Source organism: Mirounga leonina, unplaced genomic scaffold (genome assembly GCF_011800145.1).
Source record: "Mirounga leonina isolate KUSES-001 unplaced genomic scaffold, KU_Mleo_1.0 Mir_127, whole genome shotgun sequence".
Lineage (NCBI taxonomy): Eukaryota > Metazoa > Chordata > Mammalia > Carnivora > Phocidae > Mirounga > Mirounga leonina.
Window position 1 is genome coordinate 14,702,157 of NW_023270316.1, and position 17,075 is coordinate 14,719,231.

Genomic DNA, 17,075 nt, shown 5'->3' on the forward strand with positions numbered 1-17,075 from the left:
TAGTGAAATGAGTATTTTTGTGGTGTTACTATTTTAAGGTGTCTGCAGTCAGTGTCTACTAAAGTTAGAAATGTTAAGGATTTTTGTAAAGATTGAGGACACTGAACACTCCTCAGAAATATTAAGTTCCGGTTTTTTTAGTGTGTGAGTACACGCTTCCCCTTAAAGCTCCCGTTTTACTGCTCTCCTTCCCTGCGGCTGTCCTATAACGATGATCTGCAGCTTCAGTGTCCTGTTGGCCCATTTTCCCCAAATCTGTCCAACCTCTAATTTAAGCCAGACTCTGTGTTACTTGAGAGCCCTTCAGTCATGCTTAGTCTCCCCCACTCCCTGCCCCTCCCAAACATTCTAGACATTCATCAGTCCCCTAAGCCCCTTTTCCACCTTGCTCTCCAGGCCTAGAAAATCATTCTAACTCCTCCATCACAAAGAAAAGAAATGAGTTTAGGCCTTCATTCTCTAAACTAATGTTCCTGTAATTTTCTCTCTTCATCTAAACTTTATCCGCCCTTTCAAGAGATATTTATTGAGTACTTACAATGTTCTAAGCGCAGTAGGTAAAAGAATAGAGCAAATTTTAGCAAAACAAAATAAAAATGTAATAGAACAGAGAGACAAATTCAAAGAAATGAAAATAAGAATAAATGGTAAACAAGTAGAGACTCAATCCAGAAGACTCAGGAAGAACAGAGAAAACAACAGGAAGGAAGGCATCAGAGAAATAACACAATGAAATCCCCGAGACTGATGGACACAAGTATTGGCTGGAAGGGGCCCACCAGACACATAGCACATAGAATGAGGGGAGAAGTGCTCTGAGGGCGGACATGAAGAATTCGTCTCTGAGTCCTGAAGTAGGAGGAAGAGCCAGGTGCAAGAAAACAAAGTGACAGGAGATTAACCTCCCAGAGAAAAATGTCAGGAGGTCCTGAGTCGTGAAGAAGTACAGAGAAGCTGGTGTTGCCGCCATATGGATAGCAGCCAGGTGTTGTGTTTGTGTCGTGGAGGGAAGTTCACAGGGTGAGCTGGAGAAGCAGGGGCCCGGCTTGCACAGTGAACAATATTAAATTGAACTCAGAACAGTGAAACACCTTGGCAACAGTAAAAAATCTGAGAAGATATTAAGCAATGAAGAGACTGCGACCTGCTTTATTTTGAAAGGGCATTGTCCGTTATTTTGAAGCGATTGTTGGAGGGTAAAAGTGTATGGGGTTGTCTGTAGCTCAGAAGAGGGAAGGCGACTGGAACTGCCCTGCAGCTCTTAGAAATGGCAAGAAAGACCATGAAATCCAAGAGTGTGCGGGCACCGTGTGTTTCTTGTGTCCCCGAATGCTGCCGGAAGTTCCCTTTGGGTCCTGTCACTGCCACCAGATCTGTTCAATAACAAAAATTCAACCCAGTAAGTTTTAAAGATCTAACTGGCTTTTTAAAATGATTCATGACTAGGACTGCATCCCGTCTAGCAAATAGAGGGATGTTCTGAGGAGTTAAACCAAGTGGAAGGTTTTATAGGAGGGTGGGGCAGGAATGTTATTAGCAAAAGACAAACCATAAGAGACTCTTAGTCTCAGGAAACAAACTGAGGGTTGCTGGAGTGGAGGTGGGTGGGAGGGATGGGGTGGCTGGGTGATGGACATTGGGGAGGGTAGGTACTATGGTGAGCGCTGTGAATTATGTAAGATGAATGAATCACAGACCTGTACCCCTGAAACAAATAATACATTATATGTTAATAAAATAAATTTTTAAAAAAAGGGATTGTTTCGGGCAAGGTGGCTTTCCTTTAGGGGCAAAGCAAGGGTCTTACCAGGCAGACTACCTCATCTATCTTTGGGGGATGGAGAGGGCCCATGTGGCGGACTCATTGGTACTGATCTGATGGGAAAATTCCTGACTGATGGGTTAAGACTACATTTCTGAGGGAGACTGAAGCTGCAGTTAGATTGGGTATTAAGCCCCTGTTTAGGAACTCAGTCTGGCAGGGCTAAAATTATAAAATTCAGTGTCATTGGCTTATTTGTGGTATTTGTTGTAATTAAAGCTTTTGGAATGGACAGGTTGCCTAATTAGAAATCACAGAGTAAATCAAAAGAGGGCCTGTATTTCTAGCAGAGACCTCTTTCTTGAGTCCATACCCATGTATGCAGCTACCTGGGGCTTGCCCATAAGCATCTTAAAAGAATCCGAAACCAAGCCCATCATCTTCCTTGGGACCCCAAACATTTTTTTCTTCTTTATGCCCTATCCTAGAGGGTAGCATCGTCATTCACCCTGGCTACCGATGCTGGAAGTCTCATCGTCATCCTACTGCTTCTCTCATACCATCCCAAACAATACGTTATTAGGTTCTGTCCATCCTGCCAGCCGAATGTTTCAGAAACTTGCTCATTCTCCCCTTGCGCATTACCATGAATTTCTGTTTGGCTCTTGCTTTTTCTTTCCCACACTAGTGCAGGAGTACCTGACCAACATTCCCAGGGCACGCTGTCCCATGCCCTTCTTTCTCACCATTGCCACTGTGGTCTTTTTTTAAATACGCAAATCTGATCATATTACTTATCATTATTTACCCTCTTTCTAGATGGAACTGACCATGCCCTCCTTGGTAGCCCTGGATGCTATGTTCACACTTGTTTTTAATGTACCATCTACATTAAAGGATAGAATTTGCATTTTATTTATATGCATTCATAAGCCTAATATACCATAAGTGCCCAATAATTGCAGAGATAATAGTGATTAAGGGTTCAGACTCTTGGTCAGAGAGCTCTAAGTACAAATTTTGTTTCTAAAATGCAGTAGCAACACAAGAAAAAAAACAGGTGTTGGTGGGGATGCAGAGAAAGGGGAACCCTCTTACAATGTTGGAGGGAATGCAAGCTGGTGCAGCCACTCTGGAAAACTGTATGGAGGTTCCTCAAAAAGTTAAAAATAGAACTACCCTACGCCCAGCAATTACACTACTAGGTATTTACCCAAAGGATACCAAAATACTGATTGGAAGGGATACATGCACCCCGATGTTTATAGCAGTTTTATCAACAATAGCCATATTATGGAAAGAGCCCAAATGTTCATCGACTGAAGATGTGGTATATATATATGTACAATGGAATATTATTCAGCCATAAAAAAGAATGACATCTTGCATTTGCAACGATGTGGATGGAGCTAGAGCAATTATGCTAAGTGAAGTAAGTCAGCGAAAGACAAATGCCATATGATTTCACTCACATGTGGAATTTAAGAAACAAAACAGATGAACATGGCGGGGGTAGAAAAGAGGCAAACCAGGAAACAGACTCTCAACAGAACAAACTGAGGGTTGCTGGAGAGGAGGTGGGCAGGGGGATGGGTTAACTGGGTGATGGGCTTTAAGGAGGGCACTTGTGATGAGCACTGGGTGTTGTATGTAAGTGACGAATCACTAAATTCTACACCAGAAACTAATATTACAGTTAACTGTTATCTAACCGGAATTTAAGTAAAAACATGAAAAATTAAAAAAAATTTTTCAAATAAAATGCAGTAGCTGGGTGGTGCTGGAGGTCATATGTCATCATCTGTGAAATGGATGTGATGGTAGTACTTAGCTTCACAGAGTAATTTTGAGAATGTTGGCAATAATAATTATAATAATACATAGTTTTGAATAGCAAATGAATTGTTTAGTCACACTTTATCACTCACAAGATAAAATCCAGATGTTGAGCACCTTCAGGATCTGGTCTCTGCCCCTGTATCTGACCACACCCACATATGTAACTCTGCCCCCTGTAGACACAGAAAATTACTGGCCATTGCCTAAAGATGCTGTATTCTCTCCTCCCCTCCATTCCTTGCTATGCTGTCTCACTTCCCATGGGAATATCTTTTTCCACTTTATCTTCCTGGCAAATGTTTACTCATCCTTTAAGACTTTCCATGCCACTCCTTCCCAGAGGCTTCTCTGACCCCTTCCTCTCCTTACTCAAGCTTGGCTAGACATTTCTTTCTGGCTCCCAGAGAAGCGCGTGCATACATCTATTTTGTGTCTGTGTGAACCGCTTGAGGGCAGACTTTCAGCTCTGTATTCACAGTGTGTAGCCTCGTGCCGATGGCATGAATTCAGCAGATGTTTATTAAACAAATGAATGCAGGGATGAATGACTCTCTGATACAGGTAAATGGTGTTTTGGTTGTTTTTTTTTTTTTTTAATGTTACACTCTATACAAGGGTCAGCAAATCCTGCCCGCCCACTGCCTGCCTTTACATACACAGTTTTCTTGGGACCTAGCGGTGGGTATGCATCCAGGTGTTGGGTATCACAGCTGGATGGCAGCATCAGAACTGTGTCGTTGAGACAGAGTTTGGATGGCCCACAAAGTCTGAAATGGGTACTAGCTGGCCCTTTACAGAAAAAGCTACCTGATTCTTGCTGTATGTGGGTAAATTACTTTCCTTTAAAAAATGTTTGGAAAGGACAAGTGAAATCAGCAAAGTTCACATTTTTTTCTATGGCGTATAAAAATGTGGCACTTTCCGTCCCTTGTTTTTCATATGCATTTCTTTTCCAGACAGCCATATTCAGTTTAACTCTCTGGCATTTTTGAACTAAATAGGAAGGAGCAAGCTTTTATAAGATGACTGGTCTGGGTCCTTTGCCTCAAGCCCTTTATAATGGAGAACCCTTTAAGCTCGAACAGCGGAATACTGAAGAGCTGGAAACAAGTGTTCTTCACAGAATGATGGATGCAACCATAAATTTACAGAAGGAAGTTTTCATGGTAGGTAAGCATTTATGAGAAAATACATGATAAATGATGTTTAAAAATGATTTTTTGTATTAAAACATCTTTTCATGGCAAAAATTCCCATCCTGATCACTTAGTAGTTTCTTTAAAAGTAGTAATTAGTTAATTAAGTTTACCTGTGCATAATTGAATCAACTGCTTTATTGGAAAGAAAATTCAAATTTTTACAGGCAAATTTGTTGTAAAATTTATTGTATGAATCCTAATTGCCTACATTATTTATTTATTATTTTAGATGAAGTAGTTAAGTGTATTCTGTGCAAAACTTTAAAATATATACATATAAATTGCCTAGGTTACCTAAGAAATATTTTTGTTGTTGTAGGGCACATTAAATGATCGAACAAATGTAATTGATTTCCTTATGGAAAAGAATAATGTTGTACCCCGTTTAAATCCTTTGATTTTGCACACAAAATGGCAGTACCTTAATTTAATACCCACATCAGGTAAAATAATCCTTCCATATACTTTCTACAAATGTTTATTGAGTTGTGAATGTTTTATTAATTGGTTATTTAACATTTAATATGAAAATTTTCAGTAACTGCTGATGTTGAAGATTTCTCTACGTTCTTTTTCTTGGATTCACAAGATAAGAGTGCTGTAATAGCAGAGAACATGTATTATTTAACCCAAGAAGGTAATAAGCGTATTTTATTTTCCTGACTTTATTCCTAAAGTAGCAAAATTTGTAATTTTAGTAAGGTGGTTGCATAATGAATTTGTATGTTGCTATTTGACTAGGGGTCTGGTTTTCGAGGGAGTCTGTAGTTTGTTAGGATATAAGCATTGTGCTGAGAAACTGCCTTTGACCCTACTGGATCATACATGCACAGGAGTTCATCTTGGTTTTTTGCCTTTTCTCAAAGCAAGCTATTCCATTTTTCACCTTTTTAGAAAGTGGTAAAACCCTTTCAGGACTGTGTTAACTGACACTTTATACTGCATGAATAAGAGTATAAATCCCAGATCAGAGGAGAGTAGTTCCACACTCTGATTAAACAACATCTGGATTTTTTGCGTATGTTGAGGATTATAACAAAGGACGGGAGACCGATACAGGAAGGTACTTGGAAATACGGATTTATTCTGGACAGGGGAGTCTGCAGTGGGTCTGTCCGCATGTTTATTAGAGGACAGTGACTTATTCAGATAGACAAAGGTAGAGTTTGGTTGGTTTTGTTTCGTTTTGTTTTGTTTGACCATCTTTGCTCTAGAGAGAAAAATGAGAGCCAATACACGTAAGATAAGAGAAGGCAGCTTTTTATCTCGGGGTATAAAGCAGTCATCTAACAATGAGAGTGATCTCAAGATAGGATGAACTGTGTAGTAAGGGGTATATTTTTATATATGAGAGTTTTAAGCAGAGGCCACACAGCCAGTTTTTTAGAATGCTGTGGGGTCAAGTGTGGACCAGATCGCCACAGAATCATTTTCTAACAGATCCTTGATTTTATGTTCATAAAGTGGTCTGTCTCCAAGAAATCCAACAAATAATAAAATATAATGCAGTTCTGTGTTATGGCAGAGTAAGGTCCTGACTATGTTTAGTGAAGAGAAAAGGAAACAGAAACAGGGAATAAAAAATAGGAGAAATCTATTTATCAGGTTCTGGGATGTATTTCGAAAATTGTCTCTCAGAGTAAGTTAGCCTATAATTAATGCCCTTTGTTAAATCTCTAACAATTTAAAAGAATATTAACTGAGAAACACCTACTTTCCTCTTTCTTGCAATTATGTAAATGTGTAAAGAAATAATGGTTGTGAGAAATTTACTTAGCACTTCTGAAATATTTCTCAATTTACTATGATGGTAAAAGTGCTGGTGTTAAGAAGGCATTAAAATTCTTCACTTTTCTTTGAAAAGAACGTACCACTACTGCCTTACTCTTAAGTTGCTTCAATGTGGACTCAATGTTAACCTTCTTTTTGTTACAGTTTTTATATAATATTGTATAGATATTCCTGAGTATGGTAGTAACTGTAGCCTCACTTTTATTCAGGAGTAAGCTTTTGGTATAGCAGATTTTTTGCACTTGTTTTAAGTAGGTCATGTGATCAGAGGGACTAATTTTTCTATAGGTTCTAATGATGGCTAGAAAAGTATTATTTCAGATGACAGATGCTGAGCCTAGGTGAAATTAAACCCATTTAACTGACTTCAGAATTAAAAATTGTTTCTCTTTGTGGCTTCCAAATTTTCAAATTTTTCTGAAGAAAATAACTGTATTGCTGTTGATGGCACAAGATGATGTAGATTAGACCAAGTTAATGATAGCCAGACGTTTTGAAGTAAATGAATTGTAAGCTAATAAAATATTGCTGTTTTAATATCTACTGATAAGCTTTATTGTATCTAGTTTTACATATAGTGGGGTATAAGTATCAGTTTAAAAAGAATGTAGCTGTAGCTGGAAGATAGTTTTGCTTGCCAACACTGAAAACATAATAAGCATAATGTAATTTTTGTCTACTAATAAAAGTATTCCACAGATATGTCCCATAGGGACTATTCTTTCTTTTTGGCATCTGAGTTTCTATAAACCTATAGAACACTCTTCTAGTATTTTTATATGCATGTCAGTGTATGTGCATGTGTGCATAATTTTTAACAATATTTGCGTATTTTTAAAAAATTAAGTTTAATATTTTAATACTTTTTAATGTATGTTGTTAACTAGAAATGTTCCCTGCTTTAGCTTGATTTTTAAAAGAGGTAGTTTGGGGGCACCTGGGTGGCTCAGTCGTTAAGCGTCTGCCTTCGCCTCAGGTCATGATCCCAGGGTCCTGGGATCGAGCCCCGTATCGGGCTCCCTGCTCCACGGGGAGCCTGCTTCTCCCTCTCCCACTCCCCCTGTTTGTGTTCCCCCTCTCTCGCTGTGCCTCTCTGTCAAAAAAATAAAATCTTTAAAAAAAATAAAAGAGGTAGTTTGACTAAACTATTTGAAACTTTCAGAGGATGATGTAATTTCTTCAGTTACTCTCTGGATTATTGCTGATTTTGACAAACCATCTGGGCGAAAACTGCTGTTTAATGCATTAAAATTCATGGTGAGTATTTAGATATTCTTACTGTAAAAATTTTAATTTTTTGTTAATTCTGAGAAAGCTAAATGAAGAACATGCATTAAATCTTTATTCCCCTCCATATTAACATTTTAAGTACCTCAAGTTGTTGCTAAGGAAACTTAAGACAGGAACTCCCCCTCAAAATTCCTATGTTCAAATCTAATCTGCAGTGTGATGGTATTTGGAAGTGGGACCTTGAGGAGGTAATTAGGTCGTGAGGTAAAGCCCTAATGAATGGGATTAGTGCTCTTGTAAGAAGAGGTCAGAGAGCCTTGCTCACTCTCTTTCCATCTTGTGTAGATACAAGGACAAATCAATAGTCTGTAACCCGGAAGAGGGTCCTCACCAGAACCTGACCAGGCTAGCACCTGATCTCAGGTTTCCAGTCTCCAGAACTGTAGGAAATAAATTTCAGTTCCGTTGTTGCCACCCTGTTTGTGGTTACTTTGTTGTAGCAGCCAAAACTAAGATTTAGCAGTTATAAAAAGGCTATTAAATCAGAGTGAATGGTTCTAGACCCTACCATTACATCGATGACCCCAAATCTGCTTTTTACCAATAGCAATAATAGCAATTCGTAATAGAAATTTTTCATCACGTTATCAGGCAGCACTTTATTTCTCTGAATATTTAAGAAAAAACAAATTTATCTCACTGAAGAGTATTTTAAGCCTTAAATCAACCTTAATTATTTTGTTATTAGAGAATTACAAACCAATATACTTCAGTAGGATACATTTCTATATAGAGCACCTGGGTGGCTCAGTCAGTTAAGCGTCTGACTCTTGATTCCAGCTCAGGTCATGACCTAGGGTTCATGGGATTGAGTCCTGGTTGGGCTCTGCACTGGGTGTGGAGCCTGCTTAAGATTCTCTCCCCCTCCCAACTGTCATTCTCTCTAAGAAAAACAAGCAAAGAAAAACCAAAAAACTCTTAGACCTTCTCTATTTCTATGGGAGCATAAAAATCTGTCTAGATTAAAAACACCTAAGAAACATAAACCAAAACATTTTATGAAATTGTTTTATATTAGCTAAGTGTAAATCTGTTGCTGATAACAAATTACCCTATAACTTAATGGCTTAAAACAACAAACATTTCTTTTTCCCAGTGTCTGGGGTTTAAAAATTCAGGAGTGACTCAGCTGAGTAAGTACAAAGCATGAGTACAAAGAAGTGGGGATTATTAGGGGCCATCTTGGAGGTGCTCTACCACATCAAAAATAGTTAATACATGTTAAACAAAACATAACATTAGCTAGGAGAATTTTCATGTCATGTTAGATAATCTCAGAACATACTGTGGCCTTCTTTAAGTGGTCTTCAGACCAGCACATTCCAAAAAGTGGTATTTGGGATCTATGGAATACGTCACTTCTTCCTTCTCTTTCTTCTCAAGAATTTCTGGTAGCATGTTCTTTGCGAGGCTGACAGACTGCATTTTCCCAATAGTTACAATGGTGTCCCACATTTCTCTGAGGATCTATTAATTTTTGTTCATTCTTTTTACATTCTATTTTTTAGATTCTAGTTCTATGGATTTATCTTTAAACTCAGTGACTCTTCCTTCTGCCAACTCAAATCTGTTGAACCCCTCTGAATGAACTTTTCATTTCAGTTATTTTACTTTTCAACTCCAGAATTTCCATTTGGTTCTTTTTTATAATTTCTATCTCTTTCTTATTATTCTCAGTGTAATAACTATTATTACCATACTCTCCTTTAATTCTTTAAACATGGTTCCCTTTAATTCTTTGAACATATTTATATGTTTGTTAAGACCATTATCTAAGGCCCCTCAAAGATAATTTCTAATGCTTGGTATTTTTCCTTTGCATAAATCATACTCTACTGTTTAACTGCTTATCTCATAATTTTTTATTGAAAACCAAACATTTTAGATAATACAGAGCACATATGGATACCAATATCACCTCATCCCCAGGGTTACCCGTTGTTTGTTTGATCATTTATTTGTTTAGTGATGTGACTGAGCTAACTCTGTTGTCTGTTTCCCTCTCATTGTTTATCTCTGATGTTCCTGCTTAGACTTTTTTCCTTGTTTTTATCTTTTATCTTGGTTTCCTAGAGACTGCCTCTGAGTCAGCAAAAGCCAGTTACCGCTCAAAGTTTGTGCTTAAGTCCCCGTAAGTGGTTAGATGTTCACCGTTTACTGTTGGATGTGTACTTGACTTAAAGGCTACTTTCCCAGTTCAGGGATTTTATGATTTTGCCCCACATTCACCCATGAAATAATGTCTTGGAATTTCTCTTTTTCATTACTCCTGAGAAGATCCAGCCTTTGGCATGAAGTCTTCCAGACTGCCCAGAATAGATTTAATAATTATTTTTAAACCTGCCTTCCTCGGAGTTGCCTGGTCAAAGTAGCTTTTTCTCTTTTTTTTAAGGTTTTATTTATTTATTTCAGAGAGAGAGAGAGAGAGATCACGAGCAGGGGGGAAGGGTAGAGGGAGAAGCAGACTCCCCATTGAGCAGGGAGCCCGATGCGGGACTTGATCCCAGGACCCCGGGATCATGACCTGAGCCGAAGGCAGACGCTTAACCAACTGAGCCGCCCAGGCGCCCTCAGAGTAGCTTTTTATTCAGCAGTGTTTATTCAGGGAATGCCTCCAAGTGTGTCCCCTGCCTCATTCTCATTTTCCTAAATGGGGCCAGTGTAGAATATATGCAGTTTTACAGACCCTTAGGGATGAGTGTGATCCCAGGACAGCTCTTTTCATCTGTCTCTTTCTCTGATTCTCTCTGTTAGACCTGTGGCTGCTCTATCATTTCAACAAACATTTTCTTACCTGGAGGACCATATAAGAACAGGCTCCAGATGGGATTTCCCCCCAGGCTGTAATTTGCTGACTCCGAATCTAGTTCATTAATTGAATTATCTGTGGTATCAGCTCTGAGTTTCATTCTTTCATTCTTTCCAGTATTATATTTTCAGCCTCTCATTTTCATTTCATTTTAGCCAGCTTGTTTTTAACTTCTGCCTTTATCTTACTGGGGCCTCTCCTTATGGCTCTCTAGGTCTGTTTTTTGAAGACCATGTTCTCTGGGTCTGTTTTTTGAAGACCATGTTTTCTTTCAAAACTACACAAAGTTCAAAAGACTGATGTAATGAACACTTACATACCTAACACCTGGATTCTATAATTGTTAACATCTTGCCATATTTGGTTTTATCTAATTAACTGTTTGTGGGGGGAAGGGCAGGAATGGTCTAGATCATTTTAAAGTAAGTTGTAGAAATCAGGGGCGCCTGGGTGGCTCAGTCGTTGGGCATCTGCCTTCAGCTCAGGTCATGATCCCAGGGTCCTGGGATCGAGTTCCACATCAGGCTCCTTGCTCGGTGAGGAGCCTGCTTCTCCCTCTCCCACTCCCCCTGCTTGTGTTCCCTCTCTCGCTGTCTCTCTCTCTGTCAAATAGATAAATGAAATCTTAAAAAAAAAAAAAAAAGTTGTAGAAATCAGCATATATCATCCCTTAATACTTCAACATGCATTTTCCAAGAATTAGGGTATTCTTCTACGTAACTGCAATACCACTCTCACATTGTTAGTACTAAGTCTTCATTAAATTGTTCCCACAAAGATGTTTTTTCTTTTTTCAAACCAGGACCCAAACATTTTTCCCACAATGTATTTCATTATTAAATTTCATTAGTTTCTTTTATTGTAAAGCAGTAACATCTACATTTTGTCTGGTGACTTTTTAAAGAGACCAAGCTAGTTGCTTTGTAGAAAAATCCCACATTCTGAATTTCACTGTTTGTTTGGTTTTTTTCTTGTAGTATTTTTAACTTGTTCTTTAGCCCTTACATCTCCTCTGTACTGGAAGTTATGTCTGAAGCTTAATTAGATTCAGCTTCAACATGTTCTGGCAAGAAGACTTCATGGCTGGTGCTGTATTCTTCTTGCTCTGTTTGTAGAGTACCAAAATGAAAAAAAAATTCAAATGCCCAGTATCAGTAGAACGGATAAAATAGAGTATATTCATATCATGGAATTCTGTACAATCCTAAAAAGTAAAGTAACTACAGCCACACAAAACAATGTTGATAAATCTCACAATCAATATGTTAAGTGGAAACAGAACAGGAAAGAATACACACCATAGGATTATATTTATATGAAGTTCAAAATAGATTAAATGTTTAACGATGAAACTTAGGTGATAAACCAGAAAGAAGCAAGAATGATACAACCAATAAATAACAGGGTAGTGGTTGTTTCTAGAAAAGTGGGAAAGTGTAGTAACGGGCAGGGTATATGAGAGATGACTTTGGGTTGCCTGCAGTGCTCTGTTTCTCCACCTGAGTTATAGTTTTATGGGCTAATTTCATTGAGTTCTACACTTATGTTTTGTGTCTTGTTTTATATGTGTTATTTCACACACAAAAAGAGGTTAAACAACATTGCATTCTAAAACACTCTTTATACAAAGAGGTGAAGCTCTTAGAGTTACTACAATGGCTGTTTTTAGGCTATGTTAGTAGGTGCACATTCAGGACAGTCCACATAGAAAGATGCTGTGTGGTAAATCATCTACAGTGAAAGATACTGTGTGGTAAACTGAACAAACTTGATGAGAAAGAAAAAAGTTCAGCTGTACAAAGATATGCGAGATACTGATCTTTTTCACCTATAAATGTGTTTTGCAGAAAACAAGTGTTCATAGTCGGTTGGGGGTTATTTATAATCCTACTTCAAAAATAAATGAAGAGAACACAGCTATTTCTAGAGGAGTTTTGGCAGCTTTTCTTACACAGAAAAACAGCTTTTTGAGAAACTTTCTCAGGAAACTGGCAAGGGAAGAAACTGCTACGGCTATTTACTCTGGAGAAAAAATTAAAACATTTCTTACTGAGGTTAGTAGCTATTTGTTTGGAATAATAAGTATCTGTTGCATATTTAAGAAGTGTAAGCCAGTGTTACCATGTTCCTGAAAAACATCAATAAATAAGTATAATCAACTGGGCATAATAAACATTCCTTCATACGGGAAAAAGATAAATATTAAACGATACGACTTTGCATCAAGGCTTTTAGCAAACCAAATATTACTACTACCACTTTGTGATCCTTGAAGTTGATGGCATTCTGGTTAGCACATGTACTTAAATGAAAAATGGGAGTTAAAGGATTATGTAAATAATAGGTATTTCCCTGAAGGGATCCAGTATGAGGGAAATTCTAAAGATGGAAGATGATCCTCAAGAAGGAAGATTCATTAATCCTTTCAAAAATATTTTCCGATTGTCTGCCAGACGGTGGAGATACACTTGTGAACAAGGCAGATATATTGAGTCCCTGCTTTTGTGAAGCTTACATGATAGTAGGAAGGACAGACAAACTGAATGGTACTAGAACAATATAAAGAAAGAAGAGGGTAGATAGTTTGAGGGATGCTCTTTTAGCTGGAGTGGTCAGGGAAGGCATCTCTAAAGAGTTTACATTTAAGCAGAGGTCTGAAATGAGAAATCAAGCCATGGAAAATCTGCGAGAAGAATGTACCAGATTCAGGAACACAGTAAATCTAAAGGACTGCTACAGCGATCAGCTTTCCAGGTTTGAGGTATAGGCAGAAGATCATTATGAGCAAAACAGAGACAGTGATGTGGCGAGTACAAGGAGATGAGGTCAGGAACAGAACCCAGTTATCTCAAGCACCTATCAGCCATGGTAAGGAACTGAAGTCTTTCCTAAGTATAATGGGAAACCATTGAGGAATCTTGAAGAAGTGAGTAATCTTTAAAAAGATGACTCTGGATGCCATGTGAAGATTTGGTAGCAGGCAGACAAGAGTGGAAATAAGATGAACAGTTAGAATGCTATTGCAATAATCCAGGCAAGAAATAATGGTGTCTTGGACTAGGTACTAGTGGTAGAGATAGTGAGGCAGTTGGCGCATAGTATTTGTTACAACTCTAGTCAACAGGATTAGCTGATCAATTGTATGTGACATAAAATGTAATATCCTTAAATTTTAGCTTGAGTGGCTTGAGTTGATGGTGGTGTCTTTTTTTTGAGATGGGTAAGTCTAGATGAAGAGAAGATTTGGACACATAAGGGATCAAGAGTTAAGTCTGTACATGTTGGAGATTCCTGTTGGACATTCAAGTGGAGATGTTGGGTTGACAATTGAGTTAATGAGTGTAGAAATCAATTCAGGGTTGTCGGGGTATTTTTAGAGTCAGACACTTTGAGAGTTACCAATATTCTATATAACTTAAAGCCAAGAAACTGGATCAGATACCTCAGGAGTGAGTTGGGCGAGAGAAGAGAGGCTGAAACCAGAGCCCTGGAACATTCCAACATATAGAAGTATGCAAGAAAAGGATGATCCAGTAAAGGAGACAGATGGAGCAGCCAATGAGTTAGGAAGATAACCAGGAGTGTATGGTATCCTGAAAGTCAGTTGGAGAAAATATTTCAAGGAGGGAATGATCAGCTATGCCAGATGTTCCTGAAATTAGGCTTCATAATTGACCATTTACTTGTTAAGGTGGTCATTGATGAGAATTGTTTCAGTGGAATAGTAGGTATAAAAGTAAACTAGATTGAAAAGAGAATGGGAAACTAGGAAATAGAGATAGTGAGTATAGGTAGCTCTTTTAAGAAACTTTAATTTTACCACAAACAGAAATATTTTGTATCTAGAACGGGACTTGAGGTCAAGAATTTCTAAATTGGGGAGATGTCACTGTTTTGTATGCTAATGGACACAGTCCATCCAAACAATGAGAAAGGATGATACAGAGAGATGGGAGCAGAGTTAGGAGCAAAGTTCTTGAGTAGAGAAGAGGTGCCAGGATCCAATGGACAAGTTGTTGGTCTTAAGAAAAGAAAAGAACTGTTCATCTGTTTTAACCAGAAGGAAGGCAGAATGTGTGGGCATGGTTGCAGAAGGGTAGATTTATTTGGTGGTAGCAGGATGAAGTACTTCTAATTATATTCACTTTCAAAAGAAATTCCAGTCATTGCCAATTATTAGAGTAAGAGTAGGTATTATTAGAGGTTTGAGGAAAGAGGAGAAAATGCCACATATTTTTTATTATTCTGAGAATGAGCACATGAATTAAATATATTAGCATGGGAAGGTTTCTGAGGACCCACTTGATGTTAGTGACCCAAATTGAAAGTGAGATCAGTCTTAGTTGCATGTTTTTCTCTAGCTGTATTAACAGTTTGGTTCTAGTTGCAGGGGAAGCAGAGTTGTGTTTAAACAGAGTTGGGGAATTGCCAGGTGAATGTGAATTCAGGGAAGCATTCAAGGGAGCGAAGCATGGAAGGTTTTTGTTGTGGTAAGGGAGTTTGTGGTGTAACTTATATAGGAGGAAAACTATGGGAGGGTACGATGGACAGTAAATAAGTGGTAGGGGCGGAGGACTGAAAGGATTGAGTAATGGTTGGTCTGGTGACACTAGGTTGCATAAGCTGGAAATTCAGGAGCTTGTGGTCAGAGACGGGATGACTGAGATGGAGATTTTGGAAGTAAGCAGGATCTAAGGCTGCACTGTCCACTACTGTATCCACTAGCTAAATGTGGTTCTTTAAAACTTAAAATTAAGTTAAAATTTAAATTCTGGCACGTGTGGTGATGAGCACTGGGTGTTATACTCAACTAATGAATCGTTGAGCACCACATCAAAAACTAATGATGTACTACATGCTGACTAATTGAATATAATAATAAATTTTTTAGAATTAATTAAATAAATAAATAATTTAAATTCTGTGCCCCAGTCATACTAGCCACGTGTTAAGTGCTCAGTGACCATCCATGGCTGTGGCTGCCATATTGGACAGTGCAGTGGAACATTCCTACCATCGTGGGAACACCCAAGAACCTGTTAGAAGTTCAAAATTTAGGGCGCCTGGGTGGCTCAGTTGGTTAAGCGACTGCCTTCGGCTCAGGTCATGATCCTGGAGTCCTGGGATCGAGTCCCGCATCCGGCTCCCTGCTCAGCAGGGAGTCTGCTTCTCCCTCTGACCCTCCTCCCTCTCCTCTCTGTCTCTCATTCTCGCTCTCAAATAAATAAATAAAATCTTTAAAAAAAAAAAAAAGTTCAAAATTTAAGGCCTCACCCTGGATCTTCCGAAGTAGGAACTACATTTTAACAAGGCACCAGGTGATGGCACATTGAAGTTTGATAAGTACTGATAGGGAGAAATGTGTCTTAGTGTGAAGATGTGAAGAACCTATTCGTGGTTTATTTTCTGTGAATGTTCATATATTTTTTTTACTTTAACCAAGGGTTACTTGTGTATTTCAGAAATAAAATGCATTATTACTAAATTGGTTTTGTGAGATTGGTAGAATGAGGTGAGAGAGGGTATTTCTATTTTAGACAGTTGTTTTTACCGAGTGTACCAAATGGGGGTACTGAGTTCAGAATTTAATAAACATTTGTTCCATTTCTTTAATGTTAAATTTTATTTACGTTGATGTCCCCTAGCATATTACTAATCAATAATCTACCTGAAATTTTCAAAGAATGGATGACATATGATATCTACTTGTAACAAGATGTACAGATACCGTAATTGACTTGGAAGAAATATTCTTTTTTTAGTGTTGCAGAAGAAAATAGTACTTTTAAAAATCAAGATTTAGAATAATTTCAAATTTTGCATTAATATATTAAAGCAGGCTTTAAGAAAATGATTTAATATATTTTCTCTTACTAATTACATCCTTCTTAATCTATGCTTTAGGGGATGGATAAGAATGCTTTTGAGAAAAAATATAACACTGTTGGAGTGAATATTTTCCAAACTCATCAGCTGTTCTGTCAAGATGTACTTAAGTTGCGTCCTGGAGAGATAGGTATTGTCAGCAATGGGAAAGTAAGTAGAAAAAGTGGTTGCTCACTCTTCTGTGGACCTATGATGGGGGTCTCAGGTTTGTTTCTGTCCCAACACACCTGCTGCAGCACTTGCAGAGGATGGGGCTCCTACGCTGGATGCACCACACAGGTCTCAGCGTGAATGGAAGGGCACACTCCCACATCCCCCAGGGATGGCATCGTTGAATGTGGTGGGTAAGAATGTCTCCTGGGGGTTGCTTTTGTTTTGCTCTAATACAAGTGCTAGAAAGAACAACTTAGTATCCACTACAACACTGAGACTGAGAACCACTGTTGGAGTGGGGGCAGAAAGTACCCTGTGACACGTTTTTCTTCTTACAGCTTTTCTC

At 38.3% G+C, this 17,075-nt stretch overlaps 1 protein-coding gene across 3 annotated transcripts in view; it reads left to right on the top strand.

The window, feature by feature from the left end:
- The window catches only part of UGGT2 (UDP-glucose glycoprotein glucosyltransferase 2), a 177,980-nt gene that overhangs the window by 99,335 nt on the left and 61,570 nt on the right, over window positions 1-17,075 (top strand). For all 3 annotated transcript variants that reach the window (XM_035003168.1, XM_035003169.1, XM_035003170.1), the window contains 6 exons: window positions 4,603-4,767; window positions 5,120-5,243; window positions 5,339-5,437; window positions 7,754-7,848; window positions 12,538-12,744; window positions 16,595-16,726. In XM_035003168.1, coding sequence (XP_034859059.1) covers window positions 4,603-4,767; window positions 5,120-5,243; window positions 5,339-5,437; window positions 7,754-7,848; window positions 12,538-12,744; window positions 16,595-16,726 — 822 coding nt within the window. The remainder of the gene's footprint in view (window positions 1-4,602; window positions 4,768-5,119; window positions 5,244-5,338; window positions 5,438-7,753; window positions 7,849-12,537; window positions 12,745-16,594; window positions 16,727-17,075) is intronic.